This window comes from Typopeltis vanoorti, chromosome 2 (genome assembly GCF_054136105.1).
Source record: "Typopeltis vanoorti isolate ZY-2024b chromosome 2, IOZ_Tvanoo_1.0, whole genome shotgun sequence".
Taxonomy (NCBI): Eukaryota; Metazoa; Arthropoda; class Arachnida; order Uropygi; family Thelyphonidae; genus Typopeltis; species Typopeltis vanoorti.
Window position 1 is genome coordinate 139,030,998 of NC_143550.1, and position 22,145 is coordinate 139,053,142.

The 22,145-nt window shown below is 36.8% G+C and overlaps 1 protein-coding gene and 1 non-coding gene across 2 annotated transcripts in view; one reads left to right on the plus strand and one right to left on the minus strand.

Annotated features, from left to right (window-relative positions):
• Positions 1-977: 977 nt before the first annotated feature.
• On the minus strand, positions 978-1,049 carry TRNAP-AGG (transfer RNA proline (anticodon AGG)). The gene has a single exon. It is a non-coding gene; the product is annotated as a tRNA-Pro (tRNA).
• A 540-nt stretch (positions 1,050-1,589) lies between these two features.
• Psa (puromycin-sensitive aminopeptidase) overlaps positions 1,590-22,145 on the plus strand; it is a 218,977-nt gene continuing 198,421 nt past the window's right edge. Inside the window, exon 1 of the mRNA XM_090408456.1 lies at positions 1,590-2,140. Within this exon, the coding sequence (XP_090264582.1) occupies positions 1,718-2,140 (423 nt within the window). The 5' untranslated portion in view covers positions 1,590-1,717. The remainder of the gene's footprint in view (positions 2,141-22,145) is intronic.

The following is a 22,145-nucleotide window of genomic DNA, read 5'->3' on the forward strand; positions in this document are numbered from 1 at the left end:
AAGGCATACAAGAATAAGAGTTCATAAAATTTTGACAACACCTGCTCTACTGTTCGTAAGTTCAAGTTAATATATCTAGGAATACATCTAAAAAAAAGAAAGAAAGAAAAAAAGAACAAGAAAACACGATATATGGAATAGTCAGTTTCATTACGAATCCATCGGTAATATTTCTCGAACCATTTCAATACCCCCCCCTCCCCCCAGAATATGTCGAAAACGCTGGTCTAAAAAGCATTTATGAACAGCAGTCGTCAATGCGTAGAACATAACAGCGAAGAAGGATTGCGATGTTAAACTGGTTCTTATTATTGTCTGATTGAAGTAAAAAATGACACTTTTTCTTCGAAGTTTTAAACATCAAGCTTCATCAAATTAGGTTTATCCTCATGAAACAACATGACGAAGCTTCTTGTATGCATGTGAATGCATCTAAAAATGATAAGGGTAAATAACCGAAATCATCTATACAACACGACGTAGCCTGGTATTGATATATTGAAAATTAATTTAAGAACAGAAATACTGTACACTCTTTAATTAACGTTACTGAGAAGTTCCATACATGCTAAATTTTAAAAAAAGTTAAAATTAAATTATACTACAATAACCTAAAATTAAAAAAAAAAGATGTTCATTTTTATTATTTATTCAGATAATTACAATCCAGCATTTTATATATTTTAATTATACTGTATTATAATTAATTGTACAATTAATTATAGTTGTACATTATTTGTAAATAAAATAGCTTTATAATTAATAAAGCTAAAAACTCTTTAACAAGCAGTTTTATTCTAAAATTGGAGCGTACTCTTTTTGTTTTGTAAGTTACACGAATATTCACGTTTAGTGATGTAAGTTGCTGCATGAAAATAAACCTGGAAATATGGAAAAAAGAACACTATATTATGATGATTATGTCATGAGAATTGTTTTAAAAAAAGAAAGTTAAGGGTAAGAAAAAAGATTCACCTGGGCTCGTCCGGGATTTGAACCCGGGACCTCTCGCACCCTAAGCGAGAATCATACCCCTAGACCAACGAGCCACAGGTTTAAATTTTTGTTAACGCATTAAAAGATATTAAAGTACATGGCTTTAAATATCCTTTATTATAATTTTCTAATTAAAAAAAAAAAAATTGTAAATAATATTTCATTTACTTGCAAACATTAATTATTTCTGAGCATTTAAAGGCAAAGGGAGAATAACCGAGATAATTATGATGCAAAATATGATTCGAATCATTAGGGTCATTTTTTGTTAGCTGCAATGTTTATTAATATATCTGGTCTGTTTTCTTTTGATGCAGTAACGCCAAGTTCACTTCTTATTTTAAATGAAAGGAAAACATTTGCTATCTATTAGCTCTCAACTTCCTTTGCCCTCTAGTGGTGAAAATTCTAAGGATGATATAATTATAAAAATATAAAATTGAAATAAGCTGAAAATAAAAGCATATATCACAATGAAACTATCAAATAATTTCTTTAAAGGTCAATGCTTAAATATATCTCTCTCTATTTTTTTTATTTTAAAATTTAAGTGGTTTTCTTTTCACTCGTCTTGAAACTAGATAGACCGGCTCCGTTGTGTAAAGCACATGTTTGCAGGGTTTGCTGTATATTGCGGATTTACTTGCATTTTTGTCATCATTAATACTGTGTCCATGTGTGGAGAGGTATCGCATGTATTTTCTCAATAAATACAAAGTTTATGTTTTCTAATTGTCACCTTTGGGTCTCTTCACTTGTCTCTTCAGGGAAATCTATTTTCCAGCAAAACGTTGTATTAGGCCTAAGCGTATTAAGACATACAGACATATCTGCTGCTTCATCACTGAGGCAACATAAATCGTTATCTAGCCGGTTCTCTTGTTGGGCTTGTCGAAAGTCGACAGTCCTGAGCAGTCCATATTGTAAAGTAAGGTTTCCCGAAAGGAAGCGATATCTTTTTGGTAGTCAGATTTTAAACTTTAGCTCATCTAGTTTTGAAGTATCCACACTTAAATTGAAAATGCCAGAAGCTCAGCATTTCCAACGGTTACCAAAAACTGTTTTGCCCCTGCATTATTCTATTCGTCTAAAACCCGATTTACAAACGTGTGTGTTCAGTGGATCTGTCACAGTTAAGATACAGGTATGATTCTGTTTTATTATTAATAACAAATTTTTGATGTGTTTATTCTTTCCTGGTGTAGTTTTTTAAGTTCCTTCTTTTATAGAAGGGAATGAAGATTCTTGGGTGTAATGCCTCGTCTACCGAGCATTGGCTCATAGATAAATTAGTCTTGGTAAGAGAATAATATTATAGACTTAATTTTTTGTTTCTATAATCAGTCCTATTCTCTCGAAATAGCTTATTTACATAAATAAATTTACGATCCTACTCGCTTTCTAAATATATAATAAATAGTATTTAAATTCAAATAGTTATTGCAGGTTTAAAGAGAGTGAGAGTGTGTGTTAATTATTCTTTTCTTGCGGTTGCAAAATCATAAATCGAAAGTAATGAATTTTTATACCCCTGCATTTCAGCATATATGTAGTTTTTCAATATATTGACTCACTATAAAAGAAGTAGAGGAGCAGCTTTTCACTATATAGTTGTAGAGATGGAAAGCTTATACTAATTAGATATTTTATTTTGAGAATCTATTTTTCATATATTGTTAGATGAAGTAACATTAAAAAAAAAATATGTGCATATTAGGTTAGTAGTTGGAAGGGGACCAATCGTACGATGCTGTTGGCACACTCTCCCTCGACTCCCTGGAGGTGTCAAATAATAATAAAAATAATATTAATACAAAAGAATGTATGGATAGCAAGGTTAGCATATCATCTTAGGAGAAATTATCTGCATAAAATTATAAACAGAAATATACTCTTCAAATAATTAAAATTTTACAAACTGAGATCTGATACTTACTTTTTTGTTTATCATTCTGAATGATACCATACTGATATTCTGATTTACATCATCATCTAATTCCTGATATATATATATCAGGAATTATATATATATATATATATATATATATATACATACCCTCAAGGGGTGTACAGGATATGACAGTACTACATGAAAAATTTACATCATTACTAATTTCCTATCTACAATTTTCCTCCAAATCAGTCTGTTAAATGTCAAGACTCCAATATTATCAGGTTTTATATTTCTGTCTTCTAAGGCACTTTTTACTGTATCAATCCACCTATATTTTGGTCTTCCTTTAAGTCTTTTTCCTGCCAACCTGGCAGAGAACACTTGTTTTGCTAATCTTTCCTCTCCCATTCTATTTAAGTGACCATACCACCTGAGATTAGCTCTGCTAATGCATTCCTGGATGCTGATAATATCAAGTTCTTTCGTAATATCCTCGTTTTTAATATGATATTGCCATTGATGCCATCTGTGTCTTTTGGTCAAGTGTTTTACTTCTAACCCAGCTCTCAGATCCATAAGTTATAATTTGTTTAAACACTGTCTTGTATACAGTTAATTTAGTGTTTTGGCTAATTTCCCTCTTATTCCATATAAATTTATTCAGTTTACTTCCTACCATACCAGCTTTGTTGATTCTGTTGTCTATTTCCATATTTAATTTACCATATTCACTGAAAATCGTGCCTAAGTAGCTGAATACTTGTTCTATAAGTTCTCCATTCATAATGCAGGTGATATTTTCAATGTTTCTGCCTATTTTCATTGTCTTTGGCTTTTTAATGCTGACCTTCATACCATATCTATTACAACATTTATTCAATTTAGTCAGGGAATCTTGCAGACTTGTAGCAGATTTATTTAGAAGTATATTTTCATCCACATAAAGCAAAGAGCTGACGTTAACATCTCCAATTTTGATATCATGTTTAATACCACATTCCTTCATAATGTGATCCATATAGATAATGAATAACAGAGGGGGTAATGTATATCCTTAACTCACACCAGATTTAACATTAAACCATCTTCCTGTACTTCCTTCAATTTTAACTGCTGACTTACAACTCAAATAAAGACTAAGTATTGCTTGATATAATGCCCCATTGACACCACATAACTGCAGCGTATTGAATAGTTTCTCTTTTGACACCTTGTCATATGCCTTTTCCAAATCGACAAAACTTAAATACAGATCTTTGTTATATTCCCATGATTTCTCAACTATCTGTCGTAAAGTGAAAATCTGATCCTGACAGCCTCTATTTGGCCTGAATCCAGCTTGTTCTTCACCAAGCTTTTCTTCCACAATTCTTCTCAACCATTTCTCAAGTACACTTGTATATATCTTGCCAGGAACACTCAGGAATGAAATGCCTCTGTAATTCTCATATTCAGTCTTATTTCTCTTTTTATATATGTGTACTATGAGAGCCCTACTCCAGTCATCTGGAATTTGTCCCTCTGACCAGGCCTTCTGAACTATTCAGTGCAGCCACTGTACGACTTGTAGAATATCATCTACTCCTGCTGCCTTTCCAAAATTTCAGGCTTTTGATGGCGTTTTTTACTTCAACTATGGATATGTATTCCTGACTGCATGTGCCTGGTTAGTGTTTTTTACCACTGTGCTGTCATCACTGCTTGTTTCATTTAGCAGTTTTTCAAGGTATGTAGGCTGTTCAATAAGTTATAAGGCTATATTTATACAGAAAACAGATTACCTTTAATCGTCATCATTTACATGGTCTTTTTCGAAGTGAGACGCACTGCATTTGTCCCAATGTTGCATCCACTTCTTAAACACATGTGAAAGTCCGTTTTTTGAGAGTTCTTTCAAAACCGCCTCCGCAGCTTTTACACATGCTTTGTTGCTTTCGAAATGGCAGCCTCTTAGTGGTTTCTTGAGCTGAGGAAACAGCCAGAAATCGCATGGTGCGAGATCAGGACTGTATAGAGGGTGTGGTAGGATATCTATATTGTTCCTCTGCAGAACGTCCACTACACAACCAGCAATTGTGGCCTTGCATTATCGTGATGCAATAAGAAGCCATTCTTCAGCAATGGACGCTTCCTTTTGACATGCTGTACCATTGTCCGTAAAACATCCGCATAGTATGAGCCGTTTACAGTATTCCCGGGTTCTACAGCATGTTGGTAAACAATGTCTTCGTAGTCAAAAAAACATTATGGTCATAACTTTACCCGCCGATTTTACAGTTTTTGCTTTCTTGGGGGTAGGCGAAGACGGATGCTTCCATTCACTGCTTTGTTGTTTCATTGTAGGGTCATAGTGATAAAACCAAGCTTCATCTGCTGTAATGATGCGTTTTAAGAAGTTGTCGCCTTCTTGTTCCAGTCTTTCTTTCCATTCTGTGCACACATCCACTCGATGCTGCATTTGCTTTGGTGTCAAGAGTTTGGGAATCCATCAGGCGCAGACACGTTTCGGTCCCAAATGTTCAGCCATGATTGAGTGAACACTTCCCACAGAAATATTCAGGACAACATGCAGCTGGCATACTGTAATTCTGCGATCCTCCTTGATGATAATCGCTGCTGTGTTGATCATTGTCTCTGTGATGGATGTTGAAGGTCTTCCGTCACTTTCAAGATCTTCCACATTTTGCCTTCCTTCCTTAAAAGTTTTATGCCAGCGAAAAACACTTGCCCTCAACATTGCTTCATCGTGGAAAGCTTTGGGTATCATTTTAAAAGTGTCCAATGCCGATTTTTGCAAACACACACAAAATTTAATCGCATAACGCTGTTCCAAGGACGCTTCCATTTCGACGACTGGGCGGGGCTTGTAGGCATGCCGAAACAAGCTTGCGTTTAGTCATGTGACACTCTGGCACATCAGCCCATATACGCCATCTATCAACCTCTTTTGTTAATACAGACAGCAACATTTCTTTATTCCACAGAAATTAATATTGTGATGAGTGGTTTCGCAACAGTAAAATTAGTCTTATTACTTATTGAACAGCCCTCGTAATTACTCCATACTTCAGGGGGTATCTTTTTTCCTCCTGTTTCATGTCACTATTATCATCTCTAATTCCTTTTACTGCACTCTTTCCTCCATTTCTGAGCTTCTTGAGCAACCTCCAGAATATCTTGCCACTGTTATATCATTTGTTACGCTATCTATCTAAATAAATCCTATCAGCTGTGCCATTTGTTATAACTACTTCTTCTTATTTATTTTATCTTTAATTCTTATTTATCTTCCCCTTTAAGCTTTATTCTATACTTATTTTGTTGTTCTTTTAAATCTTTCCCCTTTCTAAACAATCAGTTCTTTGGCCTCTCTATAGTTTAACCACGTGTAGGTTATTACTTAATGTTTAGGGCTTTGTCCTTGCATGGGACGTGACCATTAACATATCGTCTGAGACAGTCCACCTGATAAGCATTGACAAATTTAAATTTTAACTGTGCCAGCCAATACCAAGGATAGATGAGACTCTTATCCTGGATGGCTCTCTCAGAATGATACACAATAATTAAACTATAATAAAATCTCTGTTCACTAAATTCTTACATGCAGTCGTGGTCCGCTTTGTTTAATCATACACGTGGGTTCTTCCCGCTAAGTTTGATAGTAATTTTATGAGTAGCTGTTTGAATTCATATACTAAATCAGATCAGGCAGGTATTAAGAAACATTTATTAATAAAAGAAATTATACAAGTAAGCATTGTTACTAAGTGATCTGAATCATTCTCAAGTAAGATCTTTGGTTCAATACTACTAAACAAAATACATGAACAAACACTTGCTTGGACCACCTCTATATGCAACTTAACACATCACACTTTCTACACTCACGTGGTCACTAGTTATATTATCTAGCACATTACTACTAATTCATACAGAATAAACATGACCTTTCTAGGCAGACAGTTCTCAAACAAAATGGGCCTATGCCAAGTTGTAGACAGTATCTTAAAGTTCCATGAAATAAGTCCACTACACAAAATTGCTCTCTAGAAAGCACACAATTCCTCAACTGAAAAATATATCGCAAGAGTCTACGTTACCGTCCCTGGAATGACACTCGATGCTTTCTTCTGCCTTGTCTAGAACATCAAGGCTTCTTCTCAGTCTGCTATCTGTCTGGTCACCTACTACAAACTGTACGGCTGAATCCTCCGTGGGAAAGACGATATGGCTCAGGAGCTTAGCCAGAATGGACAGCATCTACTTGGTTCTTCCGTCGCATGACATAACACAGCCATCCTAGTGCAAGGAAATAGCTAGCCTTACTTAGTACGCTATGACAGATGCCTCATACCTCCCACGGCCACCTGGAACTTCTTCCAAAGAAAACTTTGTTTTCTTTCTCTTCTCAGTTATCGCGATGCCCGCCAACGCGATCACGTGGGTTTACGTCACGGCGTCCAGCTCCCTCTATTACATCGCACGTGCGCTTGTTGTGTTTTTCTTGGAAAGTGCTCTAGTTTCTCTTTCTCATAACTTCTCCCCCATGTATACGTAACACTGGACGGTCAAAAGGTGACCCTTGGACTCTGGCTTACAGGTTTTGCTACCTCATAACACATGAAATGGGGTTCTTAAAATAATTTTAACATTTTAATTAATTTCTTTATCTGATCCTTATGCATAACAGGTTAGGTCTTACAATTTTCTTTCATTTGTTATACAATTTCTTACTCCTAATTTAGTGTTCTTCTTCTTCGTCTATGATCGCTTATGCTTTTAAGCGTCGAGATTTTGCCAAAGAGATTTTCATGCCTTCCTGTCCAAGGTTTGTTGTTTTGCTTCTTTCCAGTTAATTCCCTTCTTTTCCAATTTTTCTTTAATTTCCTTTTGCCAACCTTTCCTGGGTCTTCCTATGTTTCTTTTTCCTATTTTCTGGCTTTTGTATACAGTTTTTGCTATTCTTCCTTCTTCCATTCGATTGAGATGTCCAAACCATCTCATTTGGGCTTGTGTTATGAATTGATTCAGAGTTGCAACTTGAAGGCTGTCTCTTATGGTTTGATTTCTTATTCGGTCTAGTCTTATTTTTTGTGCCACTTTCCTGAGATATTTCATTTCGAGTTTGTAGTTTATTTGTGTTTCCTGTTGTTAAACAACAAGACTCACAACTGTATGTTAATGTTGGTAGAAACACTGAACGGTACACTGCCATTTTGGTATTTTGGGTGGCAGTGTACCGTTCAGTGTTTCTACCAACATTAACATACAGTTGTGAGTCTTCTTTCTTATCTAGGAGTGGTCCTTTCATTGCATAGAATAGCTTTGTTCCCCCCCTCTTGTCCTGTTGTTAATTTCTGTGTCTAGTCTACCATCTTCTTGTATATATGATCCCAAGTATTTAGAGGAGTGGACTTGTTCTAGTTGGTGATTCTCTATTTTTATTATGTGTTTTTGTTGGTTTCTAGATATGATCATTGTTTTAGTTTTATTTATATTTGTGGTCATATTCCTTTTCTTTGTTTCTTCATACCAAATGTTGATATTGTACTGCAGATCTTCAGCTGTATTTGCTAGAATCACTACATCATCTGCAAAAGCCATATGTGAAATCCTGGTTTCTTTCAGTTTCCTGTATCCTAAGTGGAACTTTTTTGTTTTTGTTTGGCATGCCTTTAAAATTTCATTCGTTACTACAATGAAGAGAAGAGGGCTGAGGATACAGCCTTGCCTCACTCCTACATTTGTTTCAAATTCTTTTGATCTATTATTAGAGGTTCTTACATAATTTCTATTACTTTTGTAGAGGCTTTGTATGGCTGCTATTAAGTTATCTTGTATCTTGTTTTCTTTAATGTTTGCCATATTAAGTGTCTGGGAACTCGGTCAAAGGCCTTTTCAAAATCTATAAAACATGAATGTAGTTCTTTTCCATATTCCAATGTTTTCTCTGATATTTGTCTAAGACTGAAGATAAGATCTTGTGTGCTTCTATTTTTTCGAAAGCCATATTGCATTTCATCCAGTGTGTCCTCTATTTGATTCCTAAGCCTCGCTTCTAAAATGTGGGTATATAATTTTCCTGGAACGCTTAAAAGCGAAATTCCTCTATGGTTTTTACATTTGCGGTTGTCTCCTTTCTTAAATATGGGGATTATTATAGCTACTTCCCAGTCTTTGGGAATAATTTTCTTTTTCCATACAACATTGAATAGGTGTAATAGAAATTTTATGGCTTTCGTTCCTAAATTCTTTACCATTTCTGGTGTTATTTGGTCATGGCCTGCTGATTTGCTCAGTTTTATTTTATTTATTGCTGCTAACAGTTCATTTGCATGAATTTCTTCACTCTGATCTTCTATTTTGCTTGTGTGTCTTGCTCTTAGGGTTCTATTTTTTCCGTGTCCTGCATCTTCCAATAATTCTTGAAAGTACTGTTTCCATCTTTCCATGATGTCTTCGGAATTTGTGAGTAACTTTCCATCCTTATTTTTGATGAACTTTATGGGGCATTCTTTCTGTGACCTCATTCTTCTTAAAACGTTATAGAAGAGTTTTTGGTTTCCTTTAAAATTTTGTTCTAAAGTATGTCCGAAGTCTTCCCAGCATTTTCTTTTCTCTGCTTTCACTAAGGTTTTAACTTTATTTCTTTGGTTGTTGTATAGTTCTTTATCAACCTGCAGCTTTGATGTTATATATCTCTTCCATAATTGCTTTTTCTTTTTAATTTCTTCTTTTAGTTCTTCAGTCCACCAGGGTGTTTTATGATTCTTCTGTTTATTATTTAATGATACACCACAAATTTCTTTGCTTGTTTCTAGAAGAAGTGTTTTGAACGTGTACCATAGGTTTTCTACATCTTGGTCTTCATATATCTCTTTTTCTACTTCTTTCATCTTCTCTTCTATTTTACTTTTATACTCAATGGCTGTTTCTTCTTTCTTTAGTTTGTAGTTCTTTATCTTAACATTTATTTCCTTGCTACTTTTTCTACATTTTTCAACTTTTATTTTATGGATTGTTTCCAATACTAATAAGTAGTGGTCACTGCCTATTTCAGGACCTCTGTAGACTCTTGCATTTTTTGTATGCTTCCAGTACGATTTGCTTATGATGGCGTAGTCGATTATAGATTTTTCGTTTCTATTGGGCTCTTCCCTGGTAAACTTATGGATTTCTTTATGCTTGAACATAGTATTTGCTATTACTAAATTATTTGTAAGGCAAAGATTTATTATTCTTTCTCCATTATTATTCCGGGCTATTTCTCCTTGTGATCCCAACACTTGTTTCGTTTCTTCATCTACTTGATTCTCTACCCGGCCATTAAGGTCTCCTAGTAGTATGATATGCCCTTGAACTTCTTCAATTGTTTTTTGTAAGAGTTCAAAGAATTCATCTTTAATTTCTTTGGCATTATCGTTTGGGCCATATGCAACAATTACAGTGAATACTTGGTTGTCTGATTTAAAATCTATAGTGATTGTCAACAACCTTTCGTTTATTAGTTGCCATTTAGTAGTATATTCTTTGAGATCTGGTTTAATTATGCAAGCTACCCCTTGTTTTCCCCATTCTCTTGGGTTTACCCCTGAATAGAAAAGTATATACCCATCTTTCATTTTCTGGCAACCTTGACCTTTCTTTTTTTGTTTCTGTGACTGCTAGCAGATCCAATCTTGATTTTTTAAATTCATCAATTAATTCGTTTTCTTTTCCATGTAGAGTTTTAACATTTCCATGTTCCTTATCTCATGTATACCTTTTTCCTCGCTTTGTCGTTAACCATTTAGGCAGTTCGGCTATCTCTTTGTTATTTCTTTTAATGAGTGAAATTTTAAGGTGTGCAGGGGATTAGCTTTCAGCACCCGAGTCTGTTGGTGGGGCTGCCACCTTCGAGGCCCCCGGACCGGCCTATGAGGGAATTGCTATCCTGTTCGTCCGTGGGGAGGTATTTTATTTCCCTCCTACCCTTCATAGTAAACTATGACGAGCATCCCCCGATCTGCCACCAGGGGATGCGCCCGATGGGGGTTACAGGTGTCTCCACACGGGTAATTTAGTGTTATATACATAAAATTACCTTTCCAGTATATAGCCAACACACCACATTCTCTGCCTATATTTAAATTAAAGTTGTTCCTGAATAATTTATGTTAAATCTTCTTTCTTAGTTTATTCAGGACACAACACCACCTTCTTGATATTTATTTTCTATGTTCTTGTCAAAGTCTTCCCATGACTTTTGTTTAACCAGTCTTATGCAGTGTTTAGCTTTCTTACATTTGTCTCTGTATTCTCTAAGAGCACAAGCTGGCTTATTTGCCAGAAACTTTTGATATGCTTTCTTCTTTTCCTTCACTGCCTCTTTAACTTCCTGTGTCCACTCGGAGTTCTGATTTTTCTATCCTTGCACTACTCACCACATGCTTCTCTGGCTGAATCAGGGCTTGCCACTGAATCTCCAAAGTTTGGTTCCTGCTCTCAAACTCATTTTTTCTTCAAAAAGGTTTGTGTATTTTAGTCTACAGTTCACATCTGAGAACTGCTCAACTTTTATTTGCTTTAAAACTTTCTTACATGTTCTTCTTTTCAATATGAAATTGAATTTTATCCTGCTCAAGACTAAACGGTAATCACTTCCAATTTCAAATCCTCTGTACACTCTGGTGTCCTGCACCAATGGGAAAACACCACTATTAACAATAACATAGTTAATGAGACTTTTGTTATTCTTTGCCTCTTCTCTCCATGTGAATTTGTGCACATTTTTATGTTGGAACATTGTCTTAATAATAACCAGTCCATGTTCTGAGCAGAAATCCAACAGGTATTTGCCATTATTATTAGCTTTGCTCTTTTCTCCAAATTTTCCTAAAACATTTTTGTATGTCTGACAATCATTTCTTACTCTGCTATCAACAAGGACCATCTTTTCCTTTTTCATTGCGTCAGTTGCTTTCTCTAAAGCCTCAAAAAATTCCTCCACTTCAACCTTAGTAGAACCTTCTGTGGGACCATAGGCACAAATAAGTCTCATTGTTCAGTTTATCCATTCTCATATTTGCCCACATCCCTATTTGAGACTGCCTGCCATTCAAGAAAATTAGCCTCATATTTAGTGTTGAATACTATGGCTCCTTGTTTTCCTTCATTGTCATTGCCTGAATATAACATTTTGTATTTATTGCTCAGAAAGATCTCACCAGTTTTGTCTTTTTTGTTTCAATCACCCCTATTATGTCGATCTGGTGCTTATCCAGTTCCTCAGCTAGCTCCATTTCTTTGCCATTCAGGCTTCTTATGTTGATAGCACCGATCTTGAACTCTGGTAATATTGAGTTGGGGTAAGTTTTAGGATTTGTTCCAATAGCTGTTTGCCCTGGCGAAAACAACGGGGGCTTTGTTTAACCGGGTGACGCCCCAGCCGGCATGAAATTCTGTCATTTTGTACCATCATTTGAAATTTTGGTTTAAGCCAATAAGAATATAATTTAGTTGGCTAAATCCCAAATTGCCAGCCCATCCTCGTCCGTTCAGTATCTAGGTAGATACCTAACAGGGTGCACCATGAGAAGGTGAGAATTGGACATTAGGTCAGAAGCTATAGTTGGTTCTCTGCATTCCTTTGAAGACTATGTGGAGGTCTCCTCCCAGTTATATAGCTTTGATCCTTAAGCACCCTTATTCTGATATACCATTCCTGTTAATTCCTGTTAATGTAAAGTAATAACATTTCATGGAGATAAGTTATTTCATTGTTGTGATATATTAATATATGTCTGTATGTAATGTGTATGTAAAAAAATTGTCACTTGTATTAGAGAATACAAATAATTTATTCTAGCCTTTTGATTGACTAATAGTTCATTGTCATCTGGAAAAGTTTATATAATCACAAAGCAATATTGTCATTTACAAATAATTACTGGGCAGTGAAAAGTCCAGCATTTTGTAATAAAGTCAGATTCTGTATATTTGGGGAGAAAAAAAAAACGTGTTTAAATTATGAACATTTGGGGAGGAAGTGGAGAGGGTCCAGAGACGAGTGACCAAGATGATAGCAGGTCTGTGGAATGAACCTTATGAGAATAGGTTGAAGATTTGTGGGTTGCAGAAATTGGACGATAGGCGAAGGAGGGGTGATATGATTGAGACATTCAAATTACTGAAGGGTTTTTATAAGATTGATCCAGAAGATATTTTTGAAAATATGATTGGTGGTGGGAGGACTAGGGGCCATGCATGGAAGCTGGGCAAGAGCGTGGTTGACAAGGGTGTTAGAGCTAGGTTCTTTACTTGGAGAGTGGTGAATGAGTGGAATAAGCTTCCAGAGTCTGTTGTGGGTGCTACAACTGTGAATGAGTTCAAGGCAAGGTATGATAGATACTGTGTGAATGTTGAATAGTTGTTCTTGACATGATGTTAGGGCCTCCCTCGATGAGTCTGTCGACTCCTTGGAGTTTCCCGGAACAATAATAAAAATAATAATAATAATAATAATAATAATAATTTATAATTGATGTTTGGAGTGAGTGAGTTTGAAAGATGAATAGAAATTTAGAAATGGACAGCCTGTATTTGAATGCATTTATGGTATCAGGAGTCTGGAGAAATTATTCATTGCTATGGGACCTAATATGGAGAATCAGGGAAACTACATTATAATGAGTGGAATGGTGAGAATCTGTGTGTGAAAGAGTGACTGTTTTGCAGCTGTATTATAGTTTAATACAGTGGTTGGAGAAACCACTAAGTGGTTCCAGTGAGTAGTTGGAGAAACACATGACAGATGTCAAACATAATAAATTTAGTTTAATCCTTTATCCAAGTGTGGGCAAACAAAGTTTGTGCCTGAAAATATCTTCAGGACTGGTGTAAGGTAGTACAACACCGTGCAACTTGCAGCAAAGGTGGAGCAAGCTAACATCACTCCTATCTCAGTATCTTCCATAATGCAAAACACATCTCCTTACAGATATGTATAATGTTATGCATTAAGGGAAGGGCCACTACCCAGACTAGCTTCAACCTTTGAGTTCTCTTCAGTGGGAGCCAGGCCCAGAGGTGGAGATACCAGGCAGAAGCAATGGCAGGTCATCTTTACCTATAGGAGTTGCCAAATGGTGTGTGTGCCAACTTTTTATTAAATCACTCTGGATTTAGAGAAAGATGTTGAAAGCTTATTTTTCACTTGGTTAGACTATAATAAATTTAGTTTAATCCTTTACCAAGTGAAAAATAAACCTTCAACATCTTTCTCTAAATCCAGAGTAATTTAATAAAAAGGTGGTACACCGTTTGGCAACTCCTATAGATAAAGATGACCTGCCATTGCTTCTGCCTGGTATCTCCACCTCTGGGCCTGGCTCCCACTGAAGAGACCTCAATAAAGGTCGAAACTAGTCTGGGTAGTAGCCCATCCCTTAATGCATATCATTATACATATCCATAAGGAGATGTGTTTTACATTATGGGAGATACTGAGATAGGAGTGATGTTAGCTTGCTCCACCTTTGCTGCGAGTTGTCCGGTGTTGTTACTACCTTACTCCAGTCCTGAAGATATTTTCAGGTGCAACTTTGTTTGCCCACGCTTGGATAAAGGATTAAACTAAATTTATTATAGTCTAACCAAGTGAAAAATAAACTTTCAACAGATATGAAACAAAGAGAGAAAGCAGAGCAGGAAAGAGTAAAACTGTGAAAATATGGATTGGTTTTGTATGGTATTCATTAATACAAGGACTCCTTGAGTAGAGTGTGACAAAATTCTGTTTTCCCAGAGCTAAGATAAAGAATGCCAGTTATGTTGTAAGGATACAGAGAGTTAAGGTGAAAGTTGTTTACTTTGGCTGGTACAAATGATTTAGCAGGTGACAGTGTAGTATGTGAGAAGACATGAAGGAGTTACTAGTGCATGCCAAAAAGAAGAGTGAGAAAGTAAAAGTTCAGTCGGTTTCCACATTATGATAGAGGCGAGCTGAGATGGAGATCTATGATTTCGAATAAGTCATGTACAGATTGTGGAAAGAATAGTGTGGAGTTTATGGAACTGGTATAGTGAGTTTGATGGAAAGAAGAATTTATATAAGGTGGATGACTTGTATCTAAATGGATTTGGTGTCAGGAGTCATGAAAAAGTCTTGTTCAGTGAAAGTTTGGAAGTTAAAAGTCAGGGAAACTAAAATGTTAAGGGTAAGGATGCAGGTGAATGTGGGTCTAGGCAACCTGGATGTTAGTAAGTGGGACAGTGATCACATGATGCAAACTGTAGCACTAGTGCCCCAGGTTAACTTTTGTGGACTAAGGTGTAGGGTAGATTGTAGAATGGAGTATTGCAGCTTATGTATACTAATGCCAGAAGTCTTCGAAATAAGATTGAGGAGTTTTTGGCATTGGTTAACACAACTTGGCCAAAAGTTATAGGCATTAGTGACATGTCGTTGACTGAGGATGATATGGTCATAGAATGAAAGGGATATAGTGTCTTCAGAGAGGACATAAGGAACAGGATGGGGGGGGGTATTTTGTTAATGATAGCAGAGGAATTAAAGCCAAAAAGAGTAGAAGTATCACGAGGACAGAGATTTAGAGGACAGTTCATTTGAAGCTATCTGGTGCGAGATAGAGACCAACAGGACTAAATATGTAATGGGTTGCTGCTATAATAAAGGAGATGAATTGGTGGCACTGATAGCATCAGCCTGGCCAAAGATTATTGGGATCTCTGAGATGTGGTTGACGGAAGATGATTTAATAACAGAAGTACAGGGTACAGCATTTTTTGGTAGGATAGGAAGGGAAAACATGGTGGTGGTGTACTTCTTAAGATAAGTGATGACATGTCCTCTAAGAGTGGAGGCTTTGGAAGGCAGTGAACTAATGTTTTTGCAAGCATATGGTGTGAGGTAGATGTGGGCAAGACAGGATATTTAATGGGGGCATTGCTACAAGCCAAGGAGCACAGAGGGTGGGAAGCAGGAGATGTTTAAACCAGTGGTCAGCAACCGTTTTAATATGAAGGGCACCATGACGCTCGTGGGCTTTGTGTTGCCGACTCCTCCTGATTTAAATAATTAAACTTAAAATTACAGTTGGCTTGAATGGTTTGAAATGTCTTTCTATATTACTTTTTTTTTTTAGAAATAGTCACACTATTGTTGCATAATAAACAAATACATTTGCCATTATGATTGATGAAGCAAGGCGCTCGCATCTGATCTGACAGATACATGCTAATTGTTAACACGAATATTCTTTTTTGTATTCATTTTTTATTTATATTTTTTATGGTATTTTATATTCATTCATATGTGGCAAAAATATGTTGTAAAAGCGAGGTAAATAAAATAATGTTAAAATTTGAAATCTCATTTTTCTTAAAAACAACTAATATAGAATTTCTAAGCCTGAAATAAGAGAAAAAATGCCTGTGTCATGAGCCCTCCGTAATTTTCAAATTTTATATTGTGCTCTTCATATTAAAAAGGTCACTGACCTCTGCAAGATGTGCTTTACATTTATGGAAAATATTAAGGAAAGAGGTCTGGAACTTGCTCCACCTTTACTAAGAGTTTCCCATAAGGTTGCTTATGCTTGCATCTGCCGAAACTTTTATAGTTTCTATATATTCAGCACGAAGCTCTTGTAGTTTCTATATTTGGTTATGAAATAATGTTGGATTCAATATTCACTTAATTTGTACTGTAAAAATTTGATGTTGCCAAAATAAATTATCTAAAAACATTGACTTTTTACAGTAGGAATTCACCTAAATTTTCTTTTAAAAATGTATATTTTAGTTCTTATGTAAAGCCATCTGTATAAAGAGCAAAATAAGCTCAAAGGGAATTAACTCGCTCATTGTTTAAAAAGGGATGTAGAAATATTGAAACCAAAAGCATCGCCCGAAATTCGGCATGTCTTTTGAAAAACTGTTTGCAAGTCCCGTCGCAGGTGACCTTCAAGGTCAATATTGAAAGGGCATGGTGCGAATCAAACGGAAAGGCCCGTAGGCAGGATTAAGGCAATAAAGTGAGGAAGTAAGATTTGTCGGCAAATGTTCGAGAAACTTTATCCAGGGTTCTCCAAACTACTAGCAAGACTCGCACGGGGACGCTAGGGGTCCCAAAAGCATAACCCAAAGTGTAGGGACTCTGGTGTTTAAAAGGATTGGTTTGGAGATGTGAAGGGCTTCCTTTTTTTCATCTTGAGTGATCCATCCATGAGAGATCGAGGACCGAGGTGTCGTAAATTCCGGTGGGGAAGACGGAGAGGCCCATCCACTGATAGTCGTTCCAGTCACAGCCGAAGATATCCGGAGGCGATAAATTAAGGAGAAATCTTGCCGTATTGGTCCTGACGTTGAGTAAGCATGTGACCTGAACTATGCAGAGATCCTTCACCGGGCAGTTTAAGACGTCTGAAAAGCCTGTCCTATATCCCACCAGCTGCCGCGACTATTCATCAGTGCCCTATATAACGCTTAGAGGAGAATTCCAAAACACAGAACGGAGGAACGAAACTCCCCTCGAGTGGCGGAAAAGGGAAAAAAGATGGAAGACGCATGCAAGGTAGGAAGAGACCCATGTGAGTCTATCTATTCATAATTTGTTTGTGATTTAAGAAAGAATTCCATATCGAACTGTTAAATTGTCTAGTTTAAGGAGATAGTATTTAGAATGTTAACATTTCTCATAAAAGTGTGAGATAGCTAATAAGTGAAATATGAGCTCAGTTAGTTTCCCTGGGGAAAATATTGAGCTATTGAAAGTTCTTTGATTGATTATATGTGTACTTATGATTAATTCTTATGATAGAGCATGTTCCTGATATCATACCATTGGAATGTTTGAAACTCAATGAGGTGGATTGTATAAATATTATTGCCTAGAATATGATTAAGTACTTGAAAGGAATGAGATTCTGAGAGAGATATGTTGTATTTTGATAGATACTAAATTAGGAATGTCAAGCGCACCTAATGAATTCAAGTTATGTGTATAACTTCCTGATAGTTGTAATATAAAGCATGCTGTTTGAGAGTCTAAGTAAGTGTGAAAGAATATATTAGAAACCAAGTTGAGTGATTGAGAAAGACTGAGAATTACCTTTCGTAAATGAATCTTGTGATTTCATGTGATATGTATAATTATTTGATCAGAAATTAAACTTGTTGTTATTGTTGATAAAAATAGTTGTCCGATTCAATCTTTTTGCAATGCACTGATCCAAAAAAACACTATTTCGGACCTGATGGTGGAACCCCATTGATTAGTAGTGATTTATGAATAAATTTTGCCATGACTGCAAACCTTGGCTAAAATAGGATATAAGTGATTATTTGATCTACTAGGGTATAAAAACTTTGTTTTGCCTATAGGGGAATTTCAGAGGTGCAGTCTTAAATCAAATAAATATCTGGAGATCCCAGGCAAGAGAAAAATAATACTTAAGGTAGAACAATAAGAAAAGAAAATACAAAAAAGAATATTAAGTTAAAGAAATATATATATGATAAGAGATAAAGATATATATATTTAAATGATATATAAAGGAAATATAAGGTCGTAAATAAATAAATAGATAAATAAAGAACAACATTGTTACAGTACCATCATGTATTATATTTGCAGTGTTTTTTCTTTGTTTTCTTGCATTTTAGCACATACTAGTAATGAATGTATCTCTCAGATATACTGCAATCTATGCTGCAAAATTACCGCTGCGAGCTCCAAAGCAGTTTACAATAATTTCTCTGAGGGCGCACTAAAAATTCACTACCAGCACCAACGGGCACTGCGTTGCCGACCTCTGGTTTAAGCAGTTGAGCTTGGCAAGTGCAAGAAGAATGATTGTTTTGGGAGATTTTAACTACAGCAGTATAAGTTGGAAAGAGGAAAATGCATGCAGTAATAAGGAATGAATTTTTAGAATTCTTGAGGGACAGATGTCTTAGGCAACATGTAATAGAGGGAACAAGAGGTTCAAGAGTTTTGGATTTGGTCATAACATCAGAAGAACTGATAATAGCTGAGATGACATCTCTCCTCCCAGTTGGAGAGAGTGACCATGTGGTTTTGACTTGGAAGATGAAGAGACATGCAGGAGTATCAAAGAAAAGGGAACGTATGTGGAATGAATTATGAGGCGGGTGATTATAATAGTCTTAGATATCAGCTTGGGGCAGTTCCATGGAGGGCAAAATTGGAAGGCTGGGATTTCATTAGTACTTGGGAAATTGTGAAGGAACATTTGTTAGCAGCAATAATAAGCAGTATTCCATGAGTGAAGAAGAGGACACAATTTGGTGTAAAGTGGATGACAAACAACAGGAACTGCAGGTGAAAAAGAGGTTATGGAAGAGATATAAGGAGACGGGTGGAGAGCAGATGCATGAAGAATATAAGACTCAGGCCACGAGAGTGACTAGTATGGTAAGGAAGGTGAAACTGGAATACGAGAAGAGATTGGCACTAAGATCTAAAGAAAATCCTAGGGGAATTTTTTAGCAATGTTTCCAGTAGGAGGTGAAATGATTGTGGAAGAATGCAATTGTGGGATAAAAATGGGAATAGAGTGACTGATGCAGAGGACATAGTGGGGTTGTTCAATACACACTTTATTGGAGTATTTTGTCTTGGAGAAGCAAGTTTTAATACTAGAGGGATAGGGCAGGTTCGAGGTTTAGAGGTGCAAGAGGAGAGTGTGTTCCAAATACTGAGTACCCTGGATGTCAGTAAAGCTTTGGGACTGGATGGTGAAATACCATCCAGTCCCAAATAAGTTTTAAGAGAGTGTGCTAAAGAACTGACAGCCCGTTGATCTGGCTTTTCACTGACAGTCTGGCTATGGGAAAGGTATCCAAGGAATGGAAGGAAGGTAAGATAGTACCATTGCATAAGGGTGGTAGCAGACTGGATGTGTCTAACTATAGGCCAGTTTGTATTTCATCAGTAGTTGTTAAGCTCTTGGAGAAATTAGTGAGGGACCATATACAGTGTTGGGCAGTATAGGTGGCGCCCGTGAATAAGTAATGTTAAACTTGTGCTCCCGCATTTTATCGTAATAAGTGTTTTTTGTGCAAAATAAGCAGCAAACGGAAAAGTAACAGAAGGTACTAAGCAGCTGATTACCTCAGTACAACTCATAAGTACCCATAGTCCATTAAATGTGCTATATTTTACAACTAAAAAACAGCCACGTGAAAGTGCTATGCCTACCATGCAAAGTAAAGATGGTGGCCAACAATGGAAGATTACCTCAAGTTCGGTCAGCGTAGCATCGCCAATCACCAACAAACTGAATGACATTATGAAGTGCCGCAGCTGTGAAACCGAAATCAAAGAAAGGAAAATTGTGAAAGGTATATTGTGTGATTTATGTTACAACTGGCTGTGTGAAAATAAATGAATCGGCGTGCAAACTTTTTACTGATCTAAACCAGCCCTACTTCTGTACGACGTGCCTCCCTTCTGTGAAACAAATACTAAACCTAGGCAAAAGAGTCAATAATCTCGAGCAACAGTTTAATACCGTGATCGATACCTTCTCCTCCAAAATCAGAAAGTTGGAAACTAAGCTCAAGATGCTCAATGACCAGCGCCTGACCGCAGTGTGCACGTGCCTGCTAATGAACTTCGTGAACTAATCACATCATCAGTACACGAGTCGCTCGAGGCCAAAAATGGGAAACTCAACGCTGTTATCCTGAACTTTCCGGTGGAAAACGGTACATCCTTAAAAGAAGACGTCGGCAAACTTGCAGGAGAATGCAATTTTGATCCCAGAAATATCGTCAAATGGCATCATATCGGACCCATTAACTAAAGAAAGGGTGGAACGAACTTTCCATGTCTTGTGAAAGTGACTGGCGACTCACCAATAAACACAACCAAATTTATAACAGCAATAAACAACAAGCTAAAGGACACTTTCCCCCAGTCACGCATATGTGCTCGACCTGATTCAACCTTTGCCCAGAGAGAACAAAGAGAACTAGAAGAAAATCGCCAAAATGGAGACAACAGTTGGGTGATAGACTACAAACAATCGAAACTAATATGCAGGCACTGCATAGGAAATGTGCAAGACCCTTGGGGTCAAATCCATGCCTAACAGAACCTTGCATATCCACTTCACCAACATCGTGGCCTCAACTCCAACCTTAATAGCATCCACTACCATCTGCAGTCCACCAAACCCCACCTACTCTTTTTAACAGAAACTCAAATCTCACCTTCCCCCAGCACTATTTATCTCAACCTTCCTAATTATACACTATTTAACTCCTTTCGACCCAAGGGTGGTGTCTGTGCATATATCCACTCTGACATACCCTGCCAGAGAGAAACTAACTTAGAATCGCCCTACTTCGACCTTCTTTGGCTGAAGATATCCCTCCCCCACTCAGTCAAATTCATCTGCTGTCTCTATCGCTTGCCTAATACCACCAATCACTCTGAACTCTTCAATTACCTCTCCTTAAAAGTTGATTTTCTGCAGTCCCACTCTCCTAACAGCGAAATCATCCTCCTGGGTGACTTCAATGTCCATAACACCAATTGGCTTTCCTCTTCCGGTTATACAGATCCTCTAGGCAGAGATGCTGAAACATTTGCAGTCACTAACCTCACACAAATTGTTCAAAAACCGACCAGAATACCAGATAACCCAGATCACTCCCCAAATACCCTAGATTTCTTCCTTACTAATGACCCCTCCAAATATGCAGTGAATGTAGTGACCCCCCCCTGGGCAATTCTGACCACAACTTAGCTTACACAGTCACCCCAACACGAGTAGTTTGGCATTATAACAGTGCCAAATGGGACAGTCACCGAGACTACTATGCTTCATTCCCATGGTTAGACTATTGTTTCCGGCGTTCCAGTCCAAACATATGCACTGAACGCATCACCAAAGTGATCCTCACTGGCATGAAAACATATATTCCCCTATATGAATATACGAATGAAAACATATATTCCCAGGGTTCTTCAAAAAATGTGCCAAGGCTGTACGAACAGAAACTCAGGCATATCACAACTGGCTCAAATCAAGAACCCCATCCTTATTCAATGCCTATACTGAAGCCCAAAACAAATGCAAGAAAATTATCAATACTTCCAAAACAGAATTTGAACTGGCCAAAATCAGGAAGCTTGCAGCCTGTCCAAATGGCTGCGGTGCCATTTTGTCTCTTGCAATTGAACTGACTCCTATCCTATGTCATCTGTACACACTCTCTT